This window comes from Strix aluco, chromosome 4 (assembly GCF_031877795.1).
Source record: "Strix aluco isolate bStrAlu1 chromosome 4, bStrAlu1.hap1, whole genome shotgun sequence".
In the NCBI taxonomy this organism is placed as follows: Eukaryota; Metazoa; Chordata; class Aves; order Strigiformes; family Strigidae; genus Strix; species Strix aluco.
The window spans coordinates 106,771,701-106,792,305 of record NC_133934.1 but is presented as its reverse complement, the minus strand read 5'-3'; the positions used below and the strand labels follow the sequence as shown (position 1 = coordinate 106,792,305).

The 20,605-nt window shown below is 45.1% G+C and overlaps 1 protein-coding gene across 4 annotated transcripts; it reads left to right on the top strand.

The window, feature by feature from the left end:
• Nucleotides 1-1,912: 1,912 nt before the first annotated feature.
• ANGEL1 (angel homolog 1) lies at nt 1,913-18,362 on the top strand. 4 transcript variants are annotated; one of them, XM_074824802.1, is made up of 11 exons: nt 1,913-1,986; nt 3,904-4,503; nt 5,031-5,257; nt 5,892-5,961; nt 6,383-6,816; nt 7,506-7,632; nt 8,522-8,632; nt 9,400-9,469; nt 9,909-10,072; nt 10,919-11,083; nt 16,969-17,354. In XM_074824802.1, the coding sequence occupies exons 2-11, from the start codon at nt 4,137-4,139 to the stop codon at nt 17,031-17,033; spliced, it is 1,800 nt and encodes a 599-aa protein (XP_074680903.1). In that variant the 5' UTR covers nt 1,913-1,986; nt 3,904-4,136; the 3' UTR covers nt 17,034-17,354. The 4 variants fall into 4 exon arrangements, with proteins under 4 accessions (XP_074680903.1, XP_074680902.1, XP_074680901.1 ...); XM_074824801.1 differs by lacking the exons at nt 1,913-1,986; nt 16,969-17,354 and adding exons at nt 2,023-2,193; nt 17,604-18,362; XM_074824800.1 differs by lacking the exon at nt 1,913-1,986 and adding an exon at nt 2,023-2,193.
• The last annotated feature ends 2,243 nt before the right edge of the window (nt 18,363-20,605 follow it).

The window sequence follows — 20,605 nt, the reverse complement described above, 5'->3', positions numbered from 1 at the left end:
GTCACCAGCCCTTAATGTTGCAGATCCTTCCTCTGGAGAACACCGTCCATTTTCTGATGGTTTCCAGAGGTTTCCAGAGGTTTGCTTACTGCAGCAGGAGATGTGAGACCACATCCAGTTCTGTGCTTTGCCAGGGACATCTGTGGGATTTGATACAAGCCATTGCGTGTATGGTCCGTGATGTTTTATAACTGGGGATTTGAAAATGAGACTGGTGGGATTATTATTTATATACATTATAACATCAGCTCAGATCCTAGCCATGGACACCCATTGTGCTAATCACCATACACAAACAGGGTAAGAGACAGGTTGTACCTCAAAAAGTGTTTCATCTAAGTGTAATGAAACAAAGAAATTAACTCAACAGTCAGAATCCAATAGAACTGTTAAGCAGTATTCTTTTATCGGCAGTGCTGGGGTCGCCCTGGGGATTCTCCACCATAAGGGCTCCCAAGAATTAGCAAGGGACATCAGTTTACAGACACACAAATCATACATATTCGTTAGATTTCCTAGAAAGGGGTGTCTTATGATAATAAATTCCCAGAATTCATTTGCATAATCCGAGCATGCATAGTGAAAATAGGGTGAGGGTCGTCCATGGTCGGGGGAGGAAGTAAGCAGTCTTCTTCACAGTGTTCGCTAGTTGACTCTCTTTCCAGCGCATGCGCTGTGAAGTAAAGTCCAGGTGTCTCCTAAGTCAGCAAAATCAGTTTCCCTATAATAGGGTCTCTGTGTCTGTTAGAGCCCCCTTATCTCATTATAGGAGTTGCCCAAGTGTCCACTGAAGGCCTTGAGTCTGCTATCAGTGATTTACGTAGGGAGCCTAACGAGTGTTTCAATCTTACCTAAACGGACAAAGGGACCTAAGGAAACCGTTGAGGAGTCAGGAGTCCTTGAGAAACAAATGAAGCAAAACACAAGCAAAGCTTTGAAGCAAATGAAGCAAAGCACAAGCAAAGCTTTCATACATCACAGATCAGTTTAGCCTTAATAATTGTTAGAAATTCATTTGTTTGAGCCCTTTCATTCCCTTTCAGTAACCCAGGAGACAGCAGCTGGTCACCATTGAAGGAGCAGTTTGGCAGCACTCGTCAGCACAAAAGGCAGGCATGACATGAGTCTTGAGTCCATTACAAGTGCCCATCTTAAAGAGAGTTTGGAAGAAGGCTACCAAGATGACACATTTGTGTATTTGGTGTAAAAAGCCATAGTGGTGCTCAGTTTGATCTATTTGCATTTAGATATTGTATACATTTAAATGTGGAACAAAGCAAAACATTAGAAATGTAGACTTCAACCGGGATTTCTCTTTTCATATGAAACTGTCTGGTTTCAACATGTGGCGGGTCTCAACTTGCAAAGGCCACAGTGTGCTCACAGCCGTGTGAGGGAGTGATTTGGCATAGCTGTGGTGACCTGTGAGCAGCACACTGAGGGAAGCACGCTCTCGTGCTGGTATTTCACCCACCCTCAATGGCATTTATCCACATAGAGCTTGTGTGCTGCAAACCCTTGACTATCATCAACTGTGCTTGCAAAGCCTGTGTAATTATTAACTTATCTGGAGCACATGGGAATTTATTTGCTTGGTGGCTTTCCAGGGCAAAAAATCGAGGAAATTTTCCTTTCTCTTCACTTTTCTGGAGAACGAGTGACGGGGTGTGAAAACTTTTGTTCGAAAACACAAATTTGAGGGTGGCGAGGCCAGGAAGCCGCCGTCACCCTGCTGAGGGTCACAACTGCTGACCCCCGGGCACAGCCGTGCTGCCGGGCCCCGCCGCACAGAGACCGTCCCCCGGCTGCGCCCCTGCCCCACAGCGGGGCGGGCACGGCCCCACCCCGGCCCGGCCCGGCCCGGCCCGGCCCACCGGCCGGCCGCGGCCTCCGGGGAGCGGGCGGCCCCGGAGCAGCGCAGGAGGCCCAGGCCCAGGCGCAGGCCCGGGGCAGCCTCCAGTCCCTGCGGCGCGGCGGCCCGACGCGGTGAGTGCCTGCGCGGCGCCGGGGCTTAGGCCGAGGCCGCGCCGTAAGGTCGTTGCTGAGGCGGGGCCGGCGCGGTGCGTCGCCTCGCTGGGGCCGGGCCGGGGGCGGTGGAGGCCGAGCTGCGCCGCGCCGCGCCGGGCGGTATGATCGGCACCGTGCTCTGCTACGTGCTGCTGCCGGCGGCGCGGCTCCTCCGGGCCCTCCGAGGTAACCCGGCCCCGAGCGGGCGGGCGGGCGGCGGCGGGAGCCGGGAGAGCCGGCGGCGGGGGCCCTCGCCTCCCCCCGCCCTGGCCTGAGGGGGATGCGGCCGGAGGGGCCTCGGCGGCTGGGAGCCAGGGTCGTGCCGGCTGCCCCGTAGCTCACCGGGTGCCTCGCCCTGGGCAGCAGGAGAGGCGGGCGGGTGGGGGCCCTGGGGCAGCTGCCCGAGGTGGCGCGGGCACTTGTGCCGGGCCGGGGCTGCGCGCCCCCGGGGCAGCTGAGGGGCTGGGTTTTTGGAGGGAACAGTCGCTGACTGTTGTGCTGCAGTGGCAGACTGCAGTCTGCGTGGGGCCTGAGCCTCCTGGCCCAGACCTGCGCTGCAGGTTTGGGGACGTCTGTGGATATGGGCCGCTCTGAGGTCTGTGGCTTTCCAGGGACCTGTGCGTGGCTCATGAATGAACTCCTGCTTTGCGTACATCAATATTTCACTTAGTTTCCTAGATCCTGCTGCTACTTCAGAGTCCCTGGTGACTGTGTTGATATAAATCCACCCTCCTGCCTGAACCTGTCCCCAGGCCTGTAGCAGCCACTGGCACGCTGTGGTTGTAGCGAGCAGCTAGCTGACTCCTCTCAAACTCAGCTCCCATCCTGTAGTAACGTGCTCTTGTAACAGCTATGCCTGGCTAGTGGTGTGTGAATATTAACTCGGTGCATTGGTATTTCTGATGTTCATGAGCTTAATTACAAAACTACAGAGAGGAGTATGGTTCTTAAAGCTCCATTTCTGACACATACAGGAAGCTTTGACATGGAGGATACAGTAAAAGCATACATGGGTATTGCTGACTCCTGTATGTTATTGCTCTGGCTGACTGACTGTCACAGGGATACATTAGAGTAAAAGTGATTTGTAGACAACAGAAATTGCTAGTCAACAGAAGGGACTAATGTCTGCAGAATTCATAGCAAAATGTAAATGCCATCATCTCTTATATAGATACAAGTGAAGAGACTCCCTGTCTTTCTGCTTTACCACACCAATATTAGAATATTCAAGTGTTACATCAACAACAGGGATTTTTAAATTTTTTGACCAGAGATGTCAGTCATTAGGTGATCTGTAATTCTTACCAAGACTGCTGTGCATAAATGCCCTCTAATAAGGCTTTTAACTGCATATGTTGGTCCCTCTGTGTCTTTATTTTTCATCTCTTAATAACAACAGTTTTATCTTCCATAACACATTCTTGTGATATGTTTGATCCTCTTAGCTGAACTCTACTTTCTTAATCCCTGGAAAGAAACTTGCTCCAAGTGCTAATCTACAGGAGCTTGGCTTCTTAGCCTGTAGACCCCATCAGCTAAGTTCTATAGACTGTGCCTTTACATTTGTTGCTGAGAGTTGATAATTTCCACAAGCCTTTTAGCTTGGCTGTGACGCTGTATAAGTTAGAATTGCATTCCTTAGAGTTGGTAAAGCCATTGCCATCCTGTACAGTTTCAGTGACTTTGTCTAACGTAACTAGAATTGGACTGTGGCCTAGTGTTGAGGGGAAGGCAGATTAAGTTATTCAGACTGTAACTGTTTTTCTTCAGAGAAGTCGTTTGGTTTGCTATACTGAATGGTTGTATTGCACAGTTTCAGCAAATGCATAGGAAAAAGAAAAAGTGAGGATTTCCATCTGTCTTATGTTGGTTTTGTTTGCTTTTAAATGGCAGATGCTTTCTTTACCTGTCGAAAGAATGTGCTTCTGGCGAAGAGCACGTCCACCCAGATAGAAGGCGTCTTTGCTGCGACCAGAGGAAGGTCGGTCCCAGAAGAGCAAGAAGCCCTTCTTCAGCAGTGGCTGGAGGAAGGAGCAGGGAATTTGCCAGCCAGTGAGAGTGTTCCAGCAGTGGGGAAAGTATCAGTTACCCTCACTAGTGACTGGTTAGAAGGTTCAGAGCTATTGATGACTAGCCTCAGTGACCTGAATTCAGCTCCAGAAGTCACCCAGTGTGCTGGTCAGCAGCTCACAGAGCTACATGCCTTGGCTTCTGCAGAACCGCAAGATCATGCAGTGACTGAACTGGCAAAATTAGCACCAGAGGAAACAGTGGCTGTAGCAGGCAGTGCCCCTTGGGCAGCTGTGGTGCCACAGTCAGATCACCAGATAGCTGGCTGTGCTGCTATCGGTGTAGAAGTGCAGAATGAAGACCCAGCTGTGCTGGCCTGGAGTTTAGCACGTGACGCAGAGACAGTGCCAACGGAACCCCCAGCCTGGCCCATTCAGGATACGATACAATTTAGTCCTCTTCTGACAGACGTACCCTACCATGGTCAGTAGTAACAGCTCTGAATCTAATGTTCATTTTGGTATTTGCATTTGTAGTGATTGTGGTCAGGTTATTGTGTCTGGGCTTGCTGTCAGTAAGACATTGATTGTATCTGTCCATGCAGAATTGACAGGATCTGGTAGTGAAAACTAAAGTGAGTTTTTGCTGAGGGAGGGCTGGTCACAGGTAGTAGTCTCTGTGCTATTAGACCATCTGGTCTGAACATCAATAAATGTTTATTTCCCAGGAACTGTTCCCAAGTACTGGCTTTATAATATAAAAAGCACCCAAAAGCTGGCTGAGTGTTTCAGTATGCTTGACTGGTCCTCTGTTGTGTCAACCCCATTGACAACTATCCAAAGGCATCCAAAAAGAGCACCAGAAAACCAGAGTGGGTGAGGATTTGCTCAGAGGCTACAACACTCTGGCTTAGAGAATGAGAATGGCTATTTTCTGGGTCCCAGTGGGTCAAAAGTATCAGCAGGGTACCCAGCATGACTGTAACTTGACTTTTTGTCTCTTACATATAGAGATTTTATGGAGAGACTGGGAAGATCTTTCTGTCCAGCCCTGTGTGCTAGAGCAGGTCTCAAAAAACACTTCTCTTTTTGAATTTCGAGTCATGTCTTACAACATCCTTGCCCAGGACCTGGTGGAGCAGGGCCTTGATCTCTACCTACACTGTCATCCAGACATCCTGAACTGGAACTACCGCTATCCAAACCTTTTGCAGGAGATCCAGCACTGGGATCCTGATGTGAGTATGACTGAGCCCTTCGCACGTCAGTGTCACCAGAATTTGAATTCCTTGTTTGACCTAAGAGCGTTAATTTAACAAAAAAAAAAAAAAGAAAAAAAAAAAAGAGAACATGAGGGAGGAGTTCTAGGAAGATACTACCTGCTTGGTAACTGAACACTGATTCCTCTGAGGGTGTTTGAGGCCTTGTTCATATATTTTTTTGGTGTCTGTCTTGCTTTGATTGTGTTACTGTAGAAACTAGTCATACTTTGATAGGAGGGCTTAACTTCTTTAAACAGCAGAAGTAGAGGAAGAAGAGATGATGTGTGTTTGGGGAGGAAAGGACCAGGTTTACAAGGCAGCACAGAAGGGGAAGCCTGCATAGAAGAGGACTTCATGACTTTTTCTATTCTTTGAGTCCTCTTTGTGTGATGAAGGATCTTCTGCCTCGTCACTGGAAAACTGAATGATAAGCTATTGTGACCCAGAAGGTTATTGCTCTCTATCTGGAAAGTACAAGACAGAGTTGCAGTGATGACCTTTCTGGTTGCAGGGTTGGTATGTGAGTGCATTTTTCCACTTTCTTCCTTCCCCAAAACAAGGTAACTAGCAAATACTGGTGGAGCGAGTGAGGTCTCTGCCTTCCTTCCAGGTTCTGTGTCTCCAGGAGGTGCAAGAGAACCATTACTGGGAGCAGCTGGAACCGATGTTCAAGGAGATGGGTATGTCCTGCTTTTGTGGGTCTGTACCTCCAGCTCATGGGACTGGCCAAGCAGTGCTTCCTGCTTAACATCTTCAAAGCATGTGGTCTCAAGAGAGCTCATCCTGTTTGTCACATGGCTGCTGGCCCTACTTCTGAACTGTCTGCCTAGGCTTTCACCCTTTCTTTTGTAATTGATCTTTCTCATAGTTGACAGATCAGTGTAATAAAAGTGAGAGGGTCCTAGAAGGACAAGGAGAGAGAAAATATCCTCAATGATAAATGATAAACTGTGATTATTGGAACAGAATTGGGTATAATGCCATATCCAGATGTAGTAGGAATCTCATCTGCTACACAAACTTGCTGAACTCCCCAGCTGATGGGGGGAGCCTGAGATAGTGACTGGATAAACCTTTTAATAGGTGATGGCTTCTTTTCAGGCTTTGTGTGCTTCTATAAACGGAGAACTGGGACGAAGACAGATGGCTGTGCAGTATGCTATAAGCACAGCAGGTTCCAGCTGATCAGCTTCAGTCCCATAGAATATTTCCGGCCTGGCCTGGATGTCCTCAATCGGGATAATGTGGGCTTGGTGCTGCTGCTGCAGCCTCTGCTCCCGGAGGGCCTAGATCTGAAGGCAGTCAGTCCTTTGTGTGTGGCCAACACTCATGTGTTGTTCAATCCCCGGCGGGGAGATATCAAACTGGCCCAGATGGCCTTGCTCCTAGCAGAGATCGACAAGATTGCAAAAACTACTAAAGGCGGCTACTATCCTGTCATCTTGTGTGGAGACCTGAACTCTGTACCTGATTCCCCACTCTACAAATTCATCCGGAACGGTGAACTTTCCTACCATGGGATGCCAGCCTGGAAGGTAGGTGTCAGCCAGAAATGGGATTGGGTAGCTCATTATTGCATGATGCTAGAGAAGTGCATGGCTGTGTCCTTCCTCTCATGAGGAAATAGTCTGAATATTGAATTCAGTTATTCAGCAGTCTTCCCCAATGCCTCTAGCACTGGTGGGGAAGGAAGCGGACAAATGTGTGCGTGTTGTTTCCACCACTGCTTTTTTGGTTTCTCTTGAGGCAAACCAGTGATAATAGATCACTTAATGTCAGGTCCTGGTTCTTCCTTGAGATGGGATTTTTGTGCCTGTGTGACTGGAAGTGTAGGGGAGTACAACTCCACCAAGATTTGCTGAAATGTTACACGAATGTTTGATCTGAAAACAGTTTGAAATGGGCACCTATGGTAGAGTCTCTTGTGGTTACCTGTTACTGTGTATCCATGATCAACAGCATCATTGGCTTTCAAGCTGAATCATCAGTTCAGTAATACATGCCTGCAAAGTATCTTGTCAGGGGACTTTTAGCTAATTGTATCTGTCTCCCACAGCTGAAGGTTTATTATATTTGCACGATATTCTGAATAGTTTAGTTTGTGCCTTTCTGTGAGAGCATTTTCCTGTCTTGCTCTTGCAAGTGTATGTACGTATATTGTAGCTTGCAGAAGTTCTGCTCTGTGTTGCTGATGTTTCCTCTCCTGTTTCTGGCCTCCTTGCAGGTGTCTGGTCAGGAAGACTTTTCCCAGCAGTTATATTCACGGAAACTGCTGGCTCCGCTGTGGCCGAGCTCACTGGGTGTAACGGACAGCTGCCAGTATGTCACTCTGTGCCAGCCAAAGAAACCTGGTGAGCTCCAGTGTGCACTGAGAACATGAGTCTGCTGAGGATGGACAGTTTGTGGGCCTTGCTGTCTCTCTGAGTAGCTTGGGTGTGTGTTGCATGAGGCACTAAGCAAAGATTCTCTTCTATCCATTTCCTTGGTATATGAATTGAATTTAATTTTTCTGGAGTCTATTGCTGTAGCCCAATTTCTGCCATTTTCTTTCTGTAGTCAGGAGCTGAATGTTCCCCTACCATTGCTCTACATATCTCTTTCATATTCCCAGACTTATGCTTTTGTACAGTTGTAAACCATGTTCAGCAGCCACAGCTTTCAGCTGCAGGTGTTTGTGGGAGCGGTTTTAGGTGGTATTTGCACACCACTATTAGGAAATAATTCCTCAGAGCCCAGTTGCAATCATGACTGTTCTCTGCTGTCCTTAGAGAGGGTTAAAAAAAAGGAGCCCACACTAAATAGCTTTTGTTGGAATTTTGAATGTAGAACTTGTATTCAGCCTGATCTCCAGAATTGTTTTTTCTTTTATGGCAAACATTTCCTTGAGTTGAACACTAACTGATCTGCTTAAAGGTCCCTTGAACTTGTGGTGTCTCAGAGGTGACATTCTTAATTTGTTTTGTCAAGATGTTGGTCGTGACTGTTGCATTAGCTAAAGAGATAGCAATAACTGTGCTCTGTTCTACATTTATGTGTCTGTTCTGTTCTACATTTAGGTTATTATTAAGTGATTCCTGTTCTCATGGTACCAGAGTGCTTGGGCACAAAAACCTCTCTCAAACTAAAGAGCTCTAAGAGGTCTAAAGGTCTAAAGACCTTTAGATGGAGATGCAGATGTTATCTGTAGATGTGACTTTGTTGCAATTATTTTTTTCTTTTAACTTGTATGTTTCTCTGCAGGCAGACACAAGTACAGCCGGGACTTCCTGCTCCAGTTTCAATTTTGTGATGTTGCCTGTGAACGACCACTGCAGCTGGTCCTGTTGGAAGGTGTGACAGATGCTAAACCAGGTATTAATGGGAGATTTTTCAGCTTGTGACTCTCCTAGCTCGATTTTGATGAAAATGTGAGGTGGAGGTAATGCTTGGTGAGAAAAGGGGAAGGCAGAAGGCTGCCTTCCGTGGCTGTGTGATTACTGATGGATTCTGTGAGAGCTCAGAGGAATACAGTCTTACCACCCTCGTACACACTGACAGTGTTCCTTGAGATGCACTGAGATTCAGCCTCTCTTGGAGGCTGTTTCATATAAAGTGAAATTATGTATGTATATATACACTTCTTTTCTGCTTCAGGATTTTTGGTGAGAGAGAACAAACCTGAAGACTAATGTCACAATGGCCACAACATATACGTCTCCAGATGCTGGTACCTAGTAGACACTGCCTCACCTCTGGGTGTTGTAGCATGGCTGATTCTGCTCTCTCCATTTCTGTTCTGCCTTTCTAGACACTGTTTGAGAAAGCTGTAGGCGAAGGCAGATGAACTTTCTTTGAGAACAAAGGTTGAAGTATCCTGAGCTTTGATAATATTAAATGCTTTAAGGACAGTCCGTAGCAGTACAGAATATGATTTCTCAGTTGTTTGCACTGATCTGTTCTTAGGATGTTCCTGGGGTTCCCTTTGAATATTTTTCTTTAAGGTACCTGTGACTGGAAGCTATCTGCTCTTCTTGGGCAAAAGATTCATTTGGTCTCAGGAGAACCTTGTCAGACTTGGGATGAGCAGCCTGTTCCAGGATCTGTGTAGGTCTGGCTGGAATCTCTTTGCTCCTTTGCAGACCGCCCTGCACACTGGCCCAAGCCTGCTGCCATGGTGAAAGACCCTGATCCCCAGCCATTTGTCCCAAGGTAACTTGGTACACCTTCCATGGCCCCACTCTTCAAGCCCGGTCTTAGTTTTCCTGAGCACTGAAAATCTGGCTGAAGTAAAGGCTGAAATAAATGTGAGGGTGGAAGAGAGTAAGGAGGGCTATCTTGGAAGAGCCAGATCCACCCAGGATTGTCTCAGCAGCTGGGTGCTGTTCTGTCAGCATTGTGTTGGTGAGGTTGGAAATGAAGAGCATAGACAGGACTGGGTATTGGAGACCCAGGAAGTTCATAGTCCACTTTGTCTTCAATGTAAGTGGAGTGAATAATTCTGAAAGACTGTCCTTTATGTGTTCACAAAGTAGAAATAGTTTGGACAGTTGCATCAGCAAGGGGACATCCAACTTCAGCTGTGACTGCAGTACTGAACACTGCATCATTCTCTTTCCTTCCTTGGTAAATGGTGGCTGTTCATGTGCAGGTCCTCAGGCGTTATCCAGCATGGCCTCAACCTGACCTCTGTCTACAGCCACTTCCTGCCACAGAGGGGACGCCCGGAGGTCACAACGATGCCTATGGGGCTTGGAGCCACTGTAGATTATATCTTCTACTCCGCGGAGCCTGTGGAGAATGGAAACAGGGGGGGTGAGTGTGGCAGTGTAGGGCTTATCCCTGTGACATTGGGAGAGGGCTGTGGGGCATGCCAGAATGCAGCTTGGTGTTGGGCAGTGCATTTTGTTAAGCTGGGCTGGATCTACAGGGTGTGACTTTGACTGAAATGATGCACGAAGTGGAAGCTGCGTTTGCTCAGGTATCATGAGAAGACACTGTTTACCTTTGCTGTGGAAAAACTGAAGGTGTTTCGCTTAGGTTCATGTAGGCTTTTGAGGAAGCTAGAACAGAATGGATTCTGTTCTTTTGTATAACTATCTTGTGCTCCTGATAACAGGTAGTGCTGGGTCCTAAGTTCAAGGCTTGGACTTCTGGTCTGACTGATACCACACACTGGCCTTAGAAGGTGGTGACTCTGGTTACCTTACAATGGCACCACCTCTCTACTGCCTGAAACAGGAGTTATGCTGCATGTAAATGCATCCAGGAACTGTCTCTGAGCTGGTTTGGATTCTGTCAGAATCAACTTTGGTGAGGAGGTTAGGAATGAAGAGATGAATTCCTCCTCAGGGGAGAATCTGAAGCTATTGCTAGTACTTAGTACCATGAAAGGAGCTTCTCGTGTAAGCAGCTGCCTGGTGAATTTAGTGTGTACTTGTTTCCTGTGCCTGCAAGTATATGAAACCATTGAACAGCAGTATTATAGGATGCTCACTGCTTTTACATCTAGGCTCAAAGGTGGATGCAGTGTTTGTGCAGGCTGTCTTCATTCATCAGGGGAAGAATAGAAAAGCATCAACAAGCATCCTCCTGTGAGTTTATAGGGTTAATCTACAGCACCAGTCTCTGGCTGATGTTTCTTTCTGTTTTCTTTGTCAGGTCGAAGGCTGTATCAGGATGGAGCCCTGAAGCTGCTTGGCCGCCTTTCCCTTCTCTCTGAAGATGTCCTGTTGCTGGCAAATGGCTTACCAAATCCTTTTTGTTCATCTGATCATCTCTGCCTGCTGGCTAGCTTTGGCTTGGAGATCTCCAGCCTTAGAGAGGGTTAGTGTTGGTTCCCTTTCCCTAAAGAAAAGCTGTTCTGAATACAGCAGTTGAGGCTCTGGATTGCACAACCTGCTTGCAAGAAAACTCTTTTCCTTTTCATGCCCTAAAAGTCCCTTTCTCCTCTCACACCCTCACAAAAAGCAGGGATGGGAGAGTTGGAGTGCTTTGTGCATTGGTATTTTGTGGGTCTCTGCAAACCTGAGCTGTGTTCCCAGTAGGCTTCCAGTTGCATTCAGGCATTAACATCTCTTAAGGGATCCTTGTTCCGCTGCTTTGTTTAGCAGATGTTTTAGTGCTGCAGGAACCAACATAACTCCTGTGTTTATTTGTCCCTGTGTGAGATCTTCAAGGAGCTGGGAAAGAGAGGGACAACACTCCCTACTTCTGCTTAGTTAATTGCTACTGAGGAGCAGGGGATGTATACACCGGTATTCTTTCACACCAAAACAATGGTTCTTTTAATTTCTCAGTGATAGTTTATGAAGTGTGGTCCTTCCAGGAGTAGTTGTCATGTTGCCTTTGAGAGTGTTGGCTCTGCTAACTGCTTGGAAATGGCTTTTACTTAATAATGTGTAAGGGCTGCCTTGCTGGCAGAAGGGTTTGTGTAGTTGAACCGTATCTACAAGAAGCTGCCTGCTGTGATTAATGGACTAGGGAATGGCATTGCCAGGAATAGAGCCAGGGGTTCTAAGAGCCATCTGCAGGAGCTCTAGAACTGCAGCAAAAGCCTAGAGGTCTTTGGGAAGGCTCCCTTCCTTTCTAGCAGTCTCAGAATGGTACCTAGTTTGGCACTTGTAGGAAAAATATTTACGATCCTCCCGGTGAATATCAGGTGGAAAAAATCATCCTGTGAGGCATGGCAATGCCAGGAGCCTGTAGCTCTGGGAGGTCCCAAAAGAGAGATGAAAATGGAAGGCATGTGAGAGGCAGCAGAGCCATCAGATGGAAGAGCTGATACTTGTCACTTGTCCTACTCTTTCTCTGTGCCCTCCTGATTCCATTCAGCCTGCCAGGTGTCAGATAGCCAACCTGTAGCATCCTCCTGTGCCAGACAGAAGTTTTTGCAACTGTCTGCTGGAGCCAACCATGTTTAGGTAGGTAGAACCTGTAGGACTGACTCCTGTCTCTTGACAGGTGTTGGGAGGGAGGACAAGGCTGTGTAACTTGGAGCCAGATTGTCAGTCGTTTGTACCCAGTGTACTTTGTCAGCAGTGGCTTGGCCAGTACAAAACCAATAGAACTGTACCTGTTCCTAGGGCAGATTCACCAGTTCAGCTTGACATTTGGTGCTCAGTTTTTCCATGAGAAATTAGAGCAGTATTGGTAGAAACATTACCAATCTTCTGTTCATAAATGGGGCAGGGAATGATCTCACCTCAGGTTTTTGTGGGAAGGTACGGGGAGACTTGAAATATTCTTCTTTCTTCCTGGATTCTATTGGGAGACTTTAATATTTTTAATGTTACTTTCTTACTGAAAAATAAAATTTTTATAATCTAAGAAAAAAACACAAAGCAACTGCAGCACCTTGTGCTCTTGGCAGCTGAACCCTATGAGGACTTGCTCAACAAGGCTTTGAGGGCTGGGATGTGAAAGAGGAGAGGACAAATTAGCTACACAAGATAGTAGTAATGAAGATTGAAGAGAGGGATGAAGCGGGCCTCGCTGTTGTCTCCCAGCACACCCTCAGATACCAGAGGTGGTTTATTTGGCATCGGACTTGTTTTGCAAAATGGTTTTCATTCAGGAACCCTTCCCCTCCTCCCAAAGAAAGCAAGTACTGCTCATCTTTTTACAGCTCACTTCTGTAAACTGTACAGAAACAAGGGGTGTGTGGGGGGATTGTGTTCTGTGCCCATATGATTGTGTAAGGACTGTATATTCCCTTCTTGCCCCTGCCAGATGTTGTGGTATTTGCCTGGTGATGTGCGGCTGGCTTTTGCTACCTAAGTTGGAATAACATGTAGGAGTCTGTATAAGTGAACAGCAATCTGAGGGTGAATAAGTCTGTGGCTTTGTTTGCCCTTAGTTTCACAGGTGATGTTTCTGGTGTGGCACTGGTGTTTGTACATGGGGAGCTGTGTATTTTTATGGCTCTGTTTATCTGACAGTTGCACTGATTTCTGCAAGTACTCTTTGATTTTGCAATTGGTTGTATTTGTAAAGGGGGGGAGGAAAAAGGAAAATTGGTGAACTGAGAGCTTTGTTTTCTGTCAGGCTTGAAAAGAGGTTGCCAGAAAGCAGCCTGGTTGCAGATAACTCCCACCAGCTGGTAACATTGTAGTAGAAAACTTGGAAGACACTAAAGGTTTGAAAACAACCAACCAAAAGCAAGACAAAAAAAATGCTGTGACACAGTGTTGGTATTCACATCTTTGGCTATCTGCTTCAGTTGTAACTGCTGGCTAGGTCTGATGGTCAGTTGATGAGGGGTGCGTGTGCTTGTGTAAAAGCAGCCCTCCTGCCCCACTTACTGAGACCCACGAGGTGTGCACCGAGGCACAGGAGCAGTGCTTCAACATCAGAATTGCTTCTTCCATTTTATTTAAACCAAAGACTTAACTTTTGGGTAACTTGTATGAAGGCATCTCTCAGGGAGGTTTTAAGGTTTCAGCTGTACTTTGTTGGAAAATCTAATGTTCCACAGGTCAAGCTAATGCTTTCTTTTTTGATACATGAAATAGTATGGTATGAACTTGGAATGGTTAAGTTGTTGAACACAGGATATGGAGTCACGTGCTGAGAAACCCCAGGACAATGCTGCAAGTCTTCTGATTCTTCTTTCTGAAGGTTAGAAAGCTCCCAGAGGGACCTGCAGCTCCCAAAGCCCTGGCTCACACATACTTCCTTGGGCATTTGTAGGTGAAACTATTGCAGAAATGCAAGACCATTGCTAGTGACTGCATGCAGACACACAGAGGTAGAGTTGAAGAGTTGATTGCTGTGATTGTTTTGACCATGGTCCCTGAAGCTGTGGTACAGACTCGTAAAGAGTTGTCCTGTTTCAGGAAAGAAAAAAAATCCTGTTTTCTAGAGCAATTTGGAGTTAACATCAAATGGATCTGGAGACCTGTTAATGCCTCTGATTGTGAGGGACTATAGAAGATTGGAGATGGGGTGGGTGGAGAGTCCCTACCTCTAAAATAGCAACTAGTATATAGTTGTAGGGAGAAAAGAGTATGTTCTGTGGTTCTTTAAGAATAGCACACAGGGATACAATAAGAGGCTGTGGTAATGAGCAACTTGTGGTGGGACACAGAACTAAGATTCCAGATGTAGCTCTTAACACTATTTCCTGACCTAAGTTGCCATTAGCACAGCTTTCTGATGAATTACAGAGGGGTCTGTAAATGGTTATGAAAGTGGAACAATGGGAATAGCTGCTATATTCAGAGAGGGAAGGTATCACAGAGGTAGGATTATCTACATCAACTTAGTAGTGATGTAGAGCTCAGGGAGACTGATACTTAGAGGAAGGGGTGTGAGTGTCCACTGGCAGTTTGTTTACATATCCTGTTATCAGTCTCCTAAGCTGAAGAAACATGCAGCTGTAGAGGCAAACACATATTGACAAAAGTATCTTTGCTAGACAACAGCTTAGATTGCACCACAGCTGCTAGTCTGTATTTAGTTATGGTATTTAGATAGAAGTTGGACTTCCTTCACTTTCTCAGTTTTAAGCTCATCACTTCAGGAGGATGCCCTTTATAATCAGTTTTCTCAATTACAGGGGATGGGAGGAGTGGTAAACAATATAATTGCACTGGTTTCTTAATAAATGAAACTTGGCTGCTGCTTGAAGTCGTCTTTCTCCATGCCTGTTCCTTATGAAGTATCTCTCCAGCAGCTGTTTTCCCACGACTACCATAACCAGTTAGCTTTCTGAGTTACTGATGTTTATTTTTTTCTGCAGCTGTATTTCTTCAGTTAAAAGCTATGGGTGGAATTCTTTAGGGCCAAGTCTTATTATAAACTCAACATTTAAATAGTGTCAAGCCATAAGATAGTGGGTTCCCTCACCCCTGAAGAGTTAAGTGGGAGGGATGAGAGCTCTGAAACCAACACTTAGATGGGAATAACTCTTGTTACGTACAACAAAAAAAAGTTTATCATTAGTGCCCTGTATGCCACCTGCTTTGTGAAGCACAGAACTCTGAAATTGACCGTAGTTCCTCTTCTCTGAGGAGTCTCTTAGAAGCTGTAAAAACAGTTTAGCATCTCAGAGAGAATCTTTTAAGAGTGGATCAAGGTATGTGTTGCACTCCTAATGATAGTTGTGAGTGGTGTTGGCAAACAGTCCGCAAAGCAGGGTGCAATTTCTTCTCCCATTGCCACCACTTCACTAACGAACATTTATTGGATGTACTGTTAGGAATTTGCAGACATATCCATGGTTCATCCAAATGCAGATGAAGCCTTTTGTGGCTCATCTGAAGGAGGAACACACAAGCCTTAGTGGGATACCCTCTCCTTTCAGTAGGCTTCCTGTAGGGCAAGTTAATTGAATTGCTGGCTATGACCTGCTCCTTCCCAAACTGTAGCTGCCTGGCCTGTGGTGCTTTCCATAGCGCTGTCACACTGAAATGTGCAAGCTGCATGATCTCTGCCATTGAATGTACTGCATTGTGTTTCAAAGTATGATACCGAGTTTCTATAGAGAACTCACCTGCTGTAATGATAACCAAGATGAGTGATTTAACAGCAGGCTTCACGCCTCAAGCTCCTTCCTTTTGGCAGCTGTACAAGTTTGGTTTCTCCCGTCAAGGCGAGCTGTCCTCTTAGCTTCCACTGAAAATGTCATTCTAGTCTTGAAGCTCTTCTTCCTTTTGTTTATTTAAAAGTTTATTTATTATTTCAGACCTAGGCTGCACATTCTTGTGCTCTAAGGGAATAGGAATGCTGTATAGTAGAGCTGGAAAATTTTTTCTAACTTTGGTTAGACAAGCAGCTGTTTTCAAGGTGCTGAGGTGGCAAATGGGAGAAGGACTAGACTGGACACTGGCATATGCTACACTAAAAGATGCATTTGTTCCATCCAGTCTTTCCTGTTATACTCAAAGAAGACTTGACTTCAAGCCTTAGCAATGTTACTTAGTTTTTTAGTCCTTCCTTTCTGGATGGAAAGCTGCCTACAGCAGTCTTAAGTTTATTCAGTTATTGGCCGCTTTCAGGAGCTGCTCCTGAACTGGGGGTAGATGAATGCAGAAGTTAGTTATGCTAAAGCTATTCCTTTTCCTCCCCCAGTGTGAGGTTGAGGTAGGATGACAGTCACTCTTTACCAAAATAAAAATATAATCCAGGCTTGCTGTCCACAGCGTGTCATACGCCTTTGCCTTCCATAATCCTGCAGTCTGTGCATGAATGATGCTCTTAAGGCTCAGTCTCACTCTCTCATGAATGGATTTCTGTATGCTTTTAGGCATCTGAGCGCCTTAAGTTTTGTGGTCTTCAGCTTCTCAGTGTAGTAGCTGACTGGGTTTCTTTTTCCAATTTTTTTTAAAATTACTACTTGCTAAGTTGTGTATCCTTTCCACAATAAAGGCTTTTCTCTAAGGTCCAAGTAGTGTAATCTGTAACTGACTTAAACACCTATAGCTGCTGGAACTATCAGTAACAGGGAGGAAAGCCTGATTGAAGAGGGAGCAGAAAGTTTTATTTTTAATGTCAGCTGTGGCCAAGTCACTGTTTTGCCCTTCTCACTCTATTGTCTAGCAGTCACCTTGACCTATCTATAGGGGGGTTAGGAGTGACCTGATTTTTAGTAAAATCTAAGACATGGGGCAGAGGATATTTTCAAGCAAGCATCTGAAGTAGAGGTTTACAGAAGTCACAGCATTTTAGTCTTTTTTTTTTTTTTTCCCTAATACTATTAATCTTTTCAGTATTTAATAGTGGAGCAAGAAGCCTTCAACTGCTGCTGAAGTCTACTGTCAAGTCCTGGGCTTGAGCACAGGCCATGCAGGCATATGAAGTGGCTACTTTCTTCTTTTGTGTCTTCATACCATCTACTAGGTGCTGTGCAATTACTTCCCCTCAGGGCAGAAGTTGTTCATATAATTAACTTAGCTAAGAGGGGCTATTGTATGTACCATTCTCTTTGGAGTAACAGGTTAGGGGATATTTATTCCTTTCCTCTACACACTGTGGGCTTGCCTACATCCTGGCCCTGGTCCCAGCTATTACTCATTTCCCTAGAGAGAAGGGGTATGTTATGCCTGAAAGATGATAGTCTGAATAAAGTTGGATCCCCCTTGCTGGAGAAATGCACTGAATCTTGCAGCTGACTGTCCTTTATTAACCCAGCATTTGTCTTGAGAAGTCCTGGTGAGCTCGTTAGTCTGGAAGGCCACTAAACTACAGACCTTAAGCAGAATTGCTTTTCAAGCCAGGAAGGGAGACTGGACCATATGTTGTAGAGCAGTCCAAGCAGAGGCTCGTGTTAACCCTTACAGTATTGTTTCAAAACTGAAATTTCTGTTGCTGCATCCACTGATTTTTTTTTTTTTTTTCCATTCAGCCTGACGGCAGTTCAAGAGGCAAAGATGAGTTTCAGCCTTTGCTACACAGCCACATACATACTTCTTACTCTCTGGCAACTGCCTCTGTGTGTACAGACATATACTCACCTGTTCAGATGATTGAAGGAGAATGAGGGTTCTTCCATGTCCATAGTGTTGCAAGTACAGGGCATCTATACCTCATCTGTCTGATACCATCACTCAAGGCTGTGCCTTTCACTTAGCTGACTGACATTGGGGAAGTTTAAATTGGAAAGAAAGACAGTACAGCCATCTTGTTTTCTCTGCACAAGCTGAGAGCAGTACAGAGGGAATTTTATTGTCTAAGTGTCAAAGGAAGCAGGAAGAAGTATCAACATGAGGGCTATGGGAGGTGCAGTAAGAACTAAATCTAAATACAAGTTCTGTGTTGGCTACGTAAGAACACAGAACCACACTGATTAATTACAAAAAGACACACGTGATATTGTTCTTAAAGAAAGAAACCTTCCATTTCTTAGTTCAGAGCTGTACCAGTGATAAAGATGTAAATGGTTTTGGAGCACCCTAACAGTGCTAGAGTAGAATACTGATGTGCATGGAAGGGGACCACTCTGGTCCTGCTAGCACCATCTCAACCCTGACCTGGAGGAAAACTCTGCTTTGCAGAGATTATGGGGGATTTAGTAGCCTTCTTGGCCTAAGCTGAGTTGCTCTTGAGCAGACGGGGCCAGGGCACCACTGAAGGGGAGTGGTTGTGACACATGTAAACACCTGCTCAGAAAACAGACAAAAATATTAAATTCCCTAAGGAGTTCAGCTTGGCTGTAGAGGGACTGTCTCCACCTTGCTCTGGCAGAGCAAACACCAAGCCAGAATAGCACTTGCTTTCTTAGGTTAAGTTATAAATCCATAATGCAGGTCTTAATGTTGACAGGACAACAGTGCAAGACCACTGGAATATGCGGTGTTACTTCAGACAGACGTGCACACACTGTACGCATGGGACAGGGCACCTCCTGCTTATATCTAGGGCCTGATCATCAGGACCACTTGAAATACTTCACTTAGAAGGAGCAAGTGGCTAAAGCAACCACCTGAAGTGATTAGCCAAAGCCACTGGAGAAAGGTCAAGCCCATCAACTCCAGACTCTTGCCCTTTGGCAACAGAGCATTCTTCTGTACATTATGGTTTCTTGAACTCTGCAATTTTAAGGATAAGTCATGTCCATACACCACCACATGTGAACCTACCTTAAGAAGCAGGCACCTGATTAAGGCTTTCACCTGAAATACTTTTAGAAAAATTCTTCACATTAAGCAGATCTGATAACAGCAATACAGCTACTGCATAAACAGAAATTTGTTTCAGCCACAGTTCTGGACTAATTTATTCTGGTAGATCCAAGCATACTGTGTACTGACCCATACATACAGTGGCACACAGGTAAAATAGTTAACTGAAAAAAAGCCACTCCACTCCCAGCTAAAACACTTGCTTACATACTTTAAGTTCCTAAAGACTCATTTAGCTTATTGTATCAGAGTTTAAAAAAAGGCTAGTGTGTCATGGACTGATGGACACCCAACTCCACTCTTTAGTATATGAAGTTTGTATCAGAATGACACTGTAGCAGAAGGTTTTGCTAATCCATTAAAAAAAATTGCAGTTGGCCACAGACTTGCCTACATAAAAGTGTAAAGAGGAACTCTTATTTCGAGGTTTGCATTACATTTGAAATAGTTTTGCTAGTAGTAGGTCAGCATTTGTTCCAAATCTTTCAAAACTCACCTAGACTTCACATAGAACATAGGCAGTGTCTATCCATTACTAGAGTACTTATGCAGTTCCCTTCCACAGAGTTCAGAAGGACTTGTACTGCAGAATAGACATCAGGTGACACCTATTGAACAGTGAAATTTACACCCCAGAGCTACATGAGCGATCATATTAACGTTTAACATTAAATAATTAATAGGACTCCTCAAGATCCATCGTTTTTGTTCTGCAGGCCCTAAGGGGTATGAGTTACAGTCCAGTTCCTTATTTTCATTCCTTCTCTGTAGCTCTGAAGACCACAGAAGTGCAAAAGACTCATCTCCAGCCTTTTCTTCCTTATGGTTAAAGGAAGACAGGGCAGGTGGATAAGGGAGGAAAGAACTGGAAGTGTAAAAGTTTGTCTTTCATTGTTCCTTCAGGTTTCTTACAGCATAAAACTGGATTGCACTAATCTCGCTGTCACAGGGGGCTGCTATGCTGTCTTGTTAGCAAGAAAGCTAAACTTTTGTCTTGAAGTGACTCATCTTGTTACAAAGATGGGGAGCAAGTGCAAGAAGGGGAGAACTATTTGGTCATTTTCCAGTTTTCTGCACCATCTGCTAAACTAGAGATACAGAAACAGTAAGGGGCAGAAATTCTACCACCCAGAGAAACATAGTAGGCTTGAAATAGTAACCTAATAGAGGGCTCATGTCTGCTCCTGTGTCTATCTTGAGAAGTCATCAACATTAGATACATAATAATATTATGTATCTATTAATTCTATAAAAAATCTATAGTATTAATAAGAATTAAATGCCTCCTAATGTACATAATTGTGCAACTAAATCTTGAAAGAGCATATTCTTGGCTGGCTACAGCTGAGGATTAAGAGACCTTGAACTCTATCTGTCATTCATTTCTTAAACATCCACTTCCTTTGGTTTTCTAAGCTATTGGCCTCAGTCACATCCTGCAGGAAAGTGCTTAATTACCAGGTCAAACAAAGCATTTTGTTTTAAGCCATTCTGTGCTGGTGATCTAACACTGCTGAACGTCTCTTTTGCCCTGCTTTCAAGAAAGCATCATTAGCTTGCAGCTGACCCCTCACTTGCCCCATCTGTTTTGAAGTCTTCCTCCCCCCAACACACTTCCCATCCTTTCCATCAAGTCTGTCCAGTTATTGAATGTGCTCTGTATAAAGCTACTAATTATTCTCAAGAGCTTTCCAGTTACTCTGAATTAACTAAAAAAAAAAGTCAC

Coding starts and splice junctions, on each gene's coding strand:
- ANGEL1 (XM_074824800.1), top strand. CDS start 2,130: ATGATCGGCACCGTGCTCTGCTACGTGCTGCTGCCGGCGGCGCGGCTC. Junction 2,194..3,903: donor GCTCCTCCGGGCCCTCCGAG/GTAACCCGGCCC, acceptor TTTAAATGGCAG/ATGCTTTCTTTACCTGTCGA. Junction 4,504..5,030: donor GACAGACGTACCCTACCATG/GTCAGTAGTAAC, acceptor TCTTACATATAG/AGATTTTATGGAGAGACTGG.